The sequence below is a fragment of the Sturnus vulgaris genome, unplaced genomic scaffold, assembly GCF_052056855.1.
Source record: "Sturnus vulgaris isolate bStuVul1 unplaced genomic scaffold, bStuVul1.hap1 Scaffold_84, whole genome shotgun sequence".
Classification (NCBI taxonomy): domain Eukaryota; kingdom Metazoa; phylum Chordata; class Aves; order Passeriformes; family Sturnidae; genus Sturnus; species Sturnus vulgaris.
The window spans coordinates 996,709-1,005,829 of NW_028276728.1; the positions used below are offsets into that span (position 1 = coordinate 996,709).

Here is a 9,121-nt window from a genome sequence, read left to right on the forward strand (position 1 = left end):
AGCCCCAGTCCTGCTGTGTGACTGTCCAGGGACTGCAGGCAGGGACAGGCCGTGGGCACTGCAGGGACAGAGCTGGGCTCTGCAACAACATTTCCATCATGCAAGGGCATCTCCCCAGTGCAGGGCCTGAAAGCTTCAATCGCCTTCCCAGTTTGCTCTCATGGATGTTCCCAACACAGCGCCCTGGAGAGGAGAGCAGCAGTGACCAGCACAAGTGTGGCAGTGTTCAGAGTGGGGCTGTCCCAGCAGTGCCCTGGCAAAGCCAGCGCCGCTCCCAGGAGTGGCCTCTCACCCCAGGGCACAGAGATTGTTCTTCCCTCTCTGGAGGGACATCAAGTGACCGGGTCAGGAGTCTGTGTTTGCAGTGCAGGGACATTCCACAGCCCTGAACATCCTGTGTGTGTGTGAGGGGACATGAACCCAGTGAGCACAAACACCTTCAGCTGTTCTGGAGTTCCCAGAGAGTAACATCCCCTGGGAACCCCGGGATGCAGGGCTGGGATGAGCTCCTGTGCCCAGAGCTCCCTGTGTCCATCCCTCCGGCCGTGGGGCACCTCGGGCAGGGCATGGTGACACCCGCAGGGCTGAGTTCCGTGCCAGGCTCTGGCAGTGGCAGCAGAGCCCAGGGAGCCCCTGCCCGTGCTGCAATGAACTCTGTGTGTGTGTGTGTGTGCCAGGGAAGGACTCGTGTCCCTGGACACCCCTGGGGCTGTGAGCAGGGTGTGAACTCGGGCTGTAGCCTCGGCTGCTCTCAGTAGCAGAGTGCAGCCCATGACACTTGGGACAGCCATGGTGCCACCCTGCTCTGCAGCACTGTGGCTCCTGCAGCTGCCTCTGTGCATTGCCCTGCCCCAGCTGTGCTACTTGCCGGCGCGATGGCTGCCAGGCGTGGCCGCTGCCTGGTGTGCAGCAGGAAGCAGGTGAGAGCAACATGGCCCGTGGTGGCCCAAGCCACCTGACTCGTGGGTTCCTTGAGAGGGGGCTCTGAGCGCAAGGCTGATGGCTCCCTCTTGGCGATTTCCAGATGATGGAAGCCAAGCAGGTGAGGCAGAAGGCTGCCTTGCCTGAACAGACAACTTCTCTGGGAAAGAGCATGGAAAAGGAAGCAGTGTGCCCCGTGGAATCCAGGCCAGGAGAAGAATACACAGATGCCTCTTGTCACTGTAGGAAGAAATCTGGTGTGCTAAAAGCTCAAGTGGAGATGCAGGTGGCTAGAAATAAAAACGGGGGGGGGGGGGGGGGGGCACAATAACGAGTGTTTTATAACACATTAATGGGAAAAAACATTGTAGGAATGACATCGTCCCCTTCCAGGATGTGGATAGTCACTTCTCAAACAAGGACAGAGACACAGTACAGATGTTTCATGCCTTTTTTGCCTCTGTCTTCAACACTCATCCCACCCTTTGATGCCTTAAGTTTTAGCTTTTGTATTTTGCAAGTTCTGTACTGCCTTCGTGTGTAACTCTGAATTTCATATCAAGTTCTCTTCACAGTTTAGTCAGACAAAACAATCCTTTTCCAGCCTGAGAACCAAGGACACCACTGCAGCTTCAGGCCCAAGAGTGTAAACAACAGCGAACTGAAGAAAGCAATCTGGGAGGAAGGAACTTCATGACCTGAAGCTGTCATTGGACAATGAACCCCAAGAATGGAAATGGACCTAAACTTAGAAAAGTGTGAATACCTGTGGCCGCTCCTCCACCTTGCGTCCATCCTGGGTAGAGCCACGGCCGGGCTCTTACACTGCCCAAGGTGTAACCTTCGAAGGCCTTTTAATAAACACCTCCTTGATTCCCTTAACACTGTCCAGCCTCTGTTCCCGGCAGCCTCTCCTAGGCATCGCCTTCCCAGTGGAAAACATTGCATCGTACCAAGGGACACTGCAAAGTCCTTGAAGATGGCAAGCCCTGCTCAGCAGAATGCAAACCACCCGCTGTGTTTGATCCACAGCATTCCCTTGCAAACGCAACACGTGCCAGCTAATGAGAAGAAAGAAACTGTATGGCAGTCAAAACCAGAGCAGTGGGAGCACCATGAACGCTCCTTGGCAAATCCTGATTTATTTAGAGCAGAGGCACTGCAGATGTCAGTGAGGTGCTAACAAAAATCTCTTCCTGCCTTTGACAGCCAGTTCAGGAGATCTCCCCAGAAACAGAGGAACTTCAACTCCTTTTGTCTCTGGAGGATCTGCTTGGGCACAGAGTGGTGGGTGTTTCCAGTTGGGAACGCTGCAGCATCCTGGGAGCAGTGGGCTGGACACTGCTGGCACCAGCACTCCTCCTCACATGCCACGGGCTCCAGGGAGCGATTCATCGCAACGGGCTGAGCTCCCGTTCTTACTTCCAGGCTTCTCACTTCCAGGCTTTCTCTGGCCACGTGCATCTTCAGCCATGAGCCACTCTGCGGATCCCTGCAGCGGGTGGGGCTGTGACGGCACAAAGGGGCTGAGCGCTGGCGTGAGGCAGGGCTGTGATGTGCTGGCCACTGCACTGTGACATCGCCACGCTGGCACTATATAAGACAGGCCAGCAGTCGCAGCTGCCAGTGCAGTCGTGATGGGACGTGCCGGAGCCATGGGTGATTGCAACGTGCCGATGACTGCGCTTCTCCTGCTGCTGGCCACTGCGGCTGTCTGCTGGGCCATTGGCCACTGGCAACCAAGGTGGTGGCAGACAAGTCGAGACCAAAGAGGAGCAAGTGCCCCATGGTCTGGCCCAGAGGCTCAAGGAGGAACCCAGGAACCCCTGTGGCTCCTGGGTCATCCAGGCCTCGGGCGACCCCTCGCAAGCGCCCATGGGCTCCCGCGAGCCCCCTGGGCAGCCCCTGCAGCTGAGGCCCCTTTGTGGCCGTGGCCCATGAGCTGCAGGATCTGATGCTGTTGCTCTGGGATGGCGAGGGGACACATACGCCACGCTACGGTGGGATGTGGCAGGCCCTGTGGAAGGAACTGGAGGAGCTGGTGAAGCGAGGCCACCTGCCCCGCTGTGGCTCGTCCAGCTCCTCAGGAAGCCTCCATCACCCCAAGAGGCTTCTCTCCATCCCTGGGAGAGCCTCAACCCTTGCAAGGATGGCACACCAGCGGACACATGCCATCCTTGCGGGGACCTCAGGCCATCAGAGAGCCTCCATCCTGCCAGGAGCCTCTGCAATCTCTGACAGCCTCCATCCCTTGCAGAGGCGCAGTGAGACCTCTCTGCCTGTGGACAGTGCAGAGCCCGTGGACAGGTCTCCCAGCTCCCTGGGCGTCAAGAACACAGGCACAACCCTGACCATAGACGGGACCAGGGAAAGCCCAGAAGTCCCAGTGGGAGCCCAGCCCGAACCAGGGGAGGCTTCACAGGAGCAGCTGGCAGAGCAGCGAGCATCCCGAGGACAGCAGCTGTAGGCCCACAGCTGCCAGGATGCTGGGCCAGTTTTGCCAGCTGGCAATAGCCTGAGCCTGGAGGTGGAGACGACCCTCGAGACACCAAGGGGGTTCCTCCATCTCCAGGAAGCTGCCCCAAGACAGCCTTCGACCACCACGAAGGCCTCTCTAATAGCGGGTAAGATGTGCCTGGGAGCTGTCTGAGGCTGTCCCGGGGCTCTTGAGGGGCATGCCCAGGCCAGGCCAGGGCCCCTGAGAGCAGCCTAGTCCCTGGCTGCTTCCAATGCCTCCCATGCCAAAGGCTTCAGAGGCTTCAAAAAGCCCTGTCTGCTTTGCAGCTGCTCCTGGAACCCCCCTGTGTGACACCTCGGGCTGTAGCCCCGGCTGTCCTCAACATCACAGTGCAGCCTGTGACGCCGGGGACAACGACAGTGCTGCCCTGCCCCGCTGCACCGTGGCCCCTGCAGCCACCTCTGTGCCCTGCCCTGCCCCAGCTGTGCCACTCGCCACCCCAACGGCTGCCCCGCGGTGGCCGCAGCCCGGCGTGCAGCAGGAAGCAGGTGAGAGCAGCGTGGCTCTCGCTGGCCCAGCCCGCCTGCCTGGTGGACATTTGGAGGGGGGGCCCTGGGCGTGAGGCTGATGGCTCGCTCTTGGCACCAGGGCAAAAGAAGCAGCTGCAGGAGCTGTACCAGCTGGCCCCGCATATGGGACGTGGCAGTTTTGGCACCGTTTTCTCGGGCATGCGCCTCTCGGATGGGAGCCCGGTGAGTGGCTGCGAAGGCCGGGCATGAGAGGAGGGACAGGGGTGGGGAGGGGCAGGGCTTGAGCTCATCCCCCCTCTCTCGATGGTTTGCAGGTGGCCATAAAACGTGTGGCCCAGGAGAGCATCCTGCAGTGGGACGAGCTGGTGTGTGAGCGGGTCCAGAGGGACAGGGCAGGGCGGGGCGGGGTGGGGCCGGCAGGGATAAGCCCGGGACCCTGGCAGTGGCAGGTTGGGGATGGCAGGCTGAGCGGGGCGGGGTGGGCGTGGGCTCTGCGGGCGAGTCAGGGCATTGCGGGCCTGGGGATGCCAGAGATCGGTGGTGGGGCCGGGCAAGGGGCACCACCCAAGCATCCCCTGGGGCTTGGCAGGAAGCCCAAGCACCAGGGGGGCTGCCTGGGGCGGGCACTGGGGCATCCCAGCCAGAGGACACCTCATCTAGTGGGCAGCATCAGGCCTGCTGGAGGCATTGTCTCCTCCTCACAGCCCGACGGCACCTGTGTTCCCTTGGAGATCGTGTTGATGGAGAAGGTGGGGTCTGGCTGCCGCTCTATCATCCAGCTGCTCGACTGGTTTGAGCTGCCTGACAGCTTCCTGCTGGTGATGGAGCGTCCCGAGGCATCGCAGGATCTCCTGCGGTTCCTGCAGGAGCAGGGGTTCCTGAGCGAGGAGGTGGCGCGCTCGCTCTTCCACCAGGTGCTGGAGGCTGTGTGGCACTGCACCGCCTGCAGCGTCCTGCACCATCAAGCCAGAGAACCTCCTGGTGGACCCGGAGCGTCACGAGCTGAAGCTCATTGACTTTGGTTGTGGCACCTTCCTCCAGGAGCGGGCCTACACACAATTTGCCAGTGAACCCCCAGCCTGGGCCCTGCTGCCAGTGCCAGGCACTGCACGGCCCCATTCCCTCCCGGGCAGCGGGCTGCGGCCTTCAACCGGCTGCCCTGTGGCAAGGATGCCACGTGTCCCAGGAGCCAGCTGCTGGCCCTGCCCACAGAGCAGGGCTGCAAAAGCTGGGCCCCGGCCCCTCGGCCTGCCTGGCCCACAAGGGTGTGGGCTGCTCCGCTGGCCTTCTTCACCTTGCAGAATGGTTTCTTGGCTTTGGCCAGATGGCTGGGGGACGTGGGCTGGCCTGCAGGGGAAGTCGGGGCCGCCGGCGCAGCCGCTGCCTCAGCCAGGAGGCTGGTGCCAGGCTCTGGAAGGCAGCGGCCTGCGCCTGCACAGCGCCGCCTGTCTCCCCTAGGAACACGCGCGTACAGCCCACCCGAGTGGATCGGCCTTGGCTGCTACCAGGGCCGTTCAGCCACCGTCTGGTCCCTGGGTGTGCTGCTGTATGAAATGGTGTGCGGGACCCTCCCCTTCAGGAACAACCGCCACATCGTGTCGGGGCAGCTCTTCTTCGGGCTGCAGCTCTCCCGAGGTTGGTATCTGGCCTGACGAAGGCAGGCTTTGGCAGATGGCAGCGCGCAGCCCGGCGTGGCCCTGGCGCAGCTGGGCAGGAGCCTTCTGCAAGTGACCGTCACTTTCTGGCTTCTCTCCCCAGAGTGCGAACATCTGATCTTCTGGTGTTTATCCAAGCACCCCGCGGACAGGCCAGAGCTGGAGCAGATCTTCTGGCACCCTTGGGTGTGGGGCGGGCGTTTCTGAGGCCTTGCTGGAGCCCCTGCAGCACCCAGTTCCCACGTCCCACGCAGGACCCAAAAAATAAAAAAAACACAAACCCATTGCGGAGTGTCAAGTCTGCTCCTTGTCAGCAGCTTCAGCTAAAGAAAGCTCTTGGGAAAAGGGCTAATCCCTCAGGTGCTCCCTTCAGCCTTCTTCAAGCTTTCCAGGCCTTTCCTTCAGCATGGTAACTTTGTGTCTTCCAGCACAGGCTGGAGCACAGCTAGGAGGGTCTTTAACAAGACAAGAAAGGCAACACTGAAGCAACAGCTGTCCTTTCAAACCCAGGCGCCCACTTGGGCGTCTCCTGAAGTGAAACAAGGGAGGGCTCTGTGTGCATTCCAAGGACCAGGGCGTGGCAGGGGCAAAGATGTTGCTCTGCTACCAAAGCTGGGAGAAGAGCCAGAAGCACCAAAACGTCATTTCACCCTGAGCCCTGATGAACTCATGCTCTTTCTTTCCCTTAAATCGCCAGCACGCAAATGCAGGCCAGGCCTCGTGGCTCGTGGCAGAGCCTTCTTCCTCCCCAGGGAGCCTCCTGGCAATAAGGGGGGAGCTCCCCTCAGCCCAGGACTCACCAGCTCAGGGCCCCTAGAGCCGAGCCGCCGGCTGAGCCCCCCGGGCCCTGAGCCAAGTGGACATTGGAGGCCGTCCTGGCCACGGCCACAGCCAATGCAGCGAGGTTCACACCTCTGACAAGAGGAACAGGGCCAGCAAAACCTCAGCCCGGGCCATGAGGAGAGCAGACTTCAGGCTCTAAGGTCCCTGGGGAAAATGTATTTGAATGTGCTGGCGCCCATCAGGGCTGGTGACTTTTGAAACATCACCTCCTACGGGCGCAGGGGCAGGCCATTCCCAGCTGTCGGAAGCCGAGCAGGCGAGGCACCAGGCTGCCTTGCCTGAACAGACATCTTCTCTGGGATGGAAAAGGAAGCAGTGTGCCCCGTGGAACCCAGGCCACGAGAAGAATACACAGGTGCTTCTTGTCACTGTAGGGAGAAATCTGGTGTGGTGAGAGCTCAACTGGAGATGCAGGTGGCCAGAAATAAAAACGGGGCACGGGGGAGCACAATAAAGAGTGTTTTAAAACACGTTAATGGGAAAAAACACTGTAGAAACAACATCGCCCCCTTCCAGGATGTGGATGGTCACTTCACAAACAAGGACAGACACACTACAGGTATTTCAAAGGCATTCTTTGCCTGTGTTTCATGAGTTCCTTGCCTCTGTCTCCAACACTCATCCCTCCCTTTGATGTCACAAGTCCCACGGGCACCCCACGCAGCTGCGGCCCCTTCGATGCTGCTGCTGTGGGATGGTCATGGGACTCGTGTGCTCTTCTACTCTGGGATGTGCAGGCCTTCTGTTAAGAACGGTGCAGTTGGTCAAGCTGGGGCTCCTGCTCCGCTCTAGCTCATCCAGCTCCTCAGGAAGCCTTCATCCCTTCAAGGGCCTGACTGACATTGACATCACTGCTGCACTTCAACTTCTCTTGGTAGGAAATCCACTTTCTTCCTTCATCAGAATTGAGAAAAAAACTCTAAACTTTAGTGAAATTCAGCATTGCTTTTTGCAACCAAGCATGTACTGGATGGGGCTGAAGAAGTTCTTTAGTGTATATTGCCTAACACCCCTTCTCTTAAATGTTGCATCAATAACTTTAAAACTAAGGAAAAATAAACATAAAAGGAAAAGAAAATGATAATTATTTTAGAATTACTTTTAAAAGAAATCTTCGTGCTGGCATGAACATATTGGAAAAGTTTTGAGTACTGTTTCCCAGTTTTAAAATTATTGAATCACTCTGAAGGCAGCAGTTATTGAAGTAATGTCAAGACACCAACAGGTTGCCCAGAGAAGCTGTGAGTGCTCTATCTCTGGAAATATTCAAGGTCAGTAGGGACAGGGCACTGAGAATCCTAGTCTAATAGAAGGTGACCCTGTCTATGCCAGGTACTTGGAACAAGATGATCTTCTAACCCAAATCGTACCAAGGTTCTACGAAGATCTGGGCCTGGTGAAGTCAGCAAGTAGAAACAGACCTGTTACATCCTGCCTCTGAGGGGGTAGTGAAGGCATGTGTTGTCTACAAACATGAGCAGCTGAGCTTGCTGCCACAACAACCATATTGATTTCAGAATTAGTTTTGCTTTTATATTTTATATTTTTACATATTTTAATACATATTTTATATATAAATATTTTAAAATCTATTTTCTATCTTTTGCTTCATAGATATTCATAGCTCTATTGTTGTATAGTTATATAGTTTCTTAGCTAGCCCCAGTACTCCTTCCTACCCTGATGGGTAGAAAGACAAAACACATTCCAGAGGCTCCAAGCTGGGGCATCCAAGGTCCTTCTCCTATCTTGGTTCTTCCTGGGAGCCTAGGTTGAAACCAGCTCTTTGAGAAACATTTCACAAGCAAAGTTTAGTTGCTATCAAAATGGAGGCTACAGTAAAAGGTGGAACCAAAAGGGGAAATTACTTCACTATTTGTGTCTCTAACTGGGTATTTTTTCCAATTATGCTAATTTTCTAAACATAAAACTGTATTTATCCCATGTGAGAGTAGGCATTTTCCATATCTGCCCCTTGGAGGCCCCCAGTAAAGACCAGCTTTTATATGACCTCTTACAGGAATATTGTCTCAAAAGTATGTTGTTTTATTTCTAGGTCTTTAAGGTATCAATGTTTATTCTGCATCCAGAGGCTCAGCAGGGCCTGTAGCTAAGTAATAGTATTTAGACTGAGTAATAAAGGACAGCAACATTCTTAGTTGTGCCTGGTTTGTCCCCTCTGTTTGCATAAGTACACCCTGCATTTGGGTGCTTTATCATCTGTGTGCTGTGCTGATGGATGATGGAGCCCAACACTGAGCATCCAGTGCTGCTACCAAACTGGAATAGACTTGTCCAGACTTTCTGCACTCCAAAGATTTTCATTTAGAGCTCATAGCACATGCTTCTTCTGGACCCCCGAGGTCTCCTACGGTCTGCTGCTGAGCACAGGGCTGGCTTGGATGCACTTTGAATCTACAGAACCGCTTTGGGCTGGAACACAGGCTCAGGATGTGCTCAAATATAAATGCCGCCAGACTGCAGAAGCATCAATGAACTCTTCAATAGGATGTGAAGGAAAAACAATCAATCTGAATGTTCAGCAGCTGTTCACAGAATCGAATATCCAGAGAGGGCCACAAGTACAACATCTGAGAAGATTTTGTGAGGAAAGCGCAACATCTACTTGCAAATGCCAGTAAAGCATTCCCATCCATTGGATTATATCTGATACTCTAAAAATGTTTCAAGTCTGATCTCACAGAAGTGGTTCT

At 56.0% G+C, this 9,121-nt stretch overlaps 1 protein-coding gene across 1 annotated transcript; it reads left to right on the forward strand.

Annotated features, from left to right (window-relative positions):
• The first annotated feature begins 875 nt into the window (after nucleotides 1-875).
• On the forward strand, nucleotides 876-5,771 carry LOC148217429 (serine/threonine-protein kinase pim-1-like). Its single transcript, XM_088158600.1, is given in 9 exon segments — nucleotides 876-920; nucleotides 1,025-1,042; nucleotides 3,179-3,307; nucleotides 3,706-4,131; nucleotides 4,224-4,274; nucleotides 4,614-4,867; nucleotides 4,869-4,975; nucleotides 5,368-5,544; nucleotides 5,668-5,771. Coding segments are annotated over 9 exon segments (1,311 nt in total).
• The last annotated feature ends 3,350 nt before the right edge of the window (nucleotides 5,772-9,121 follow it).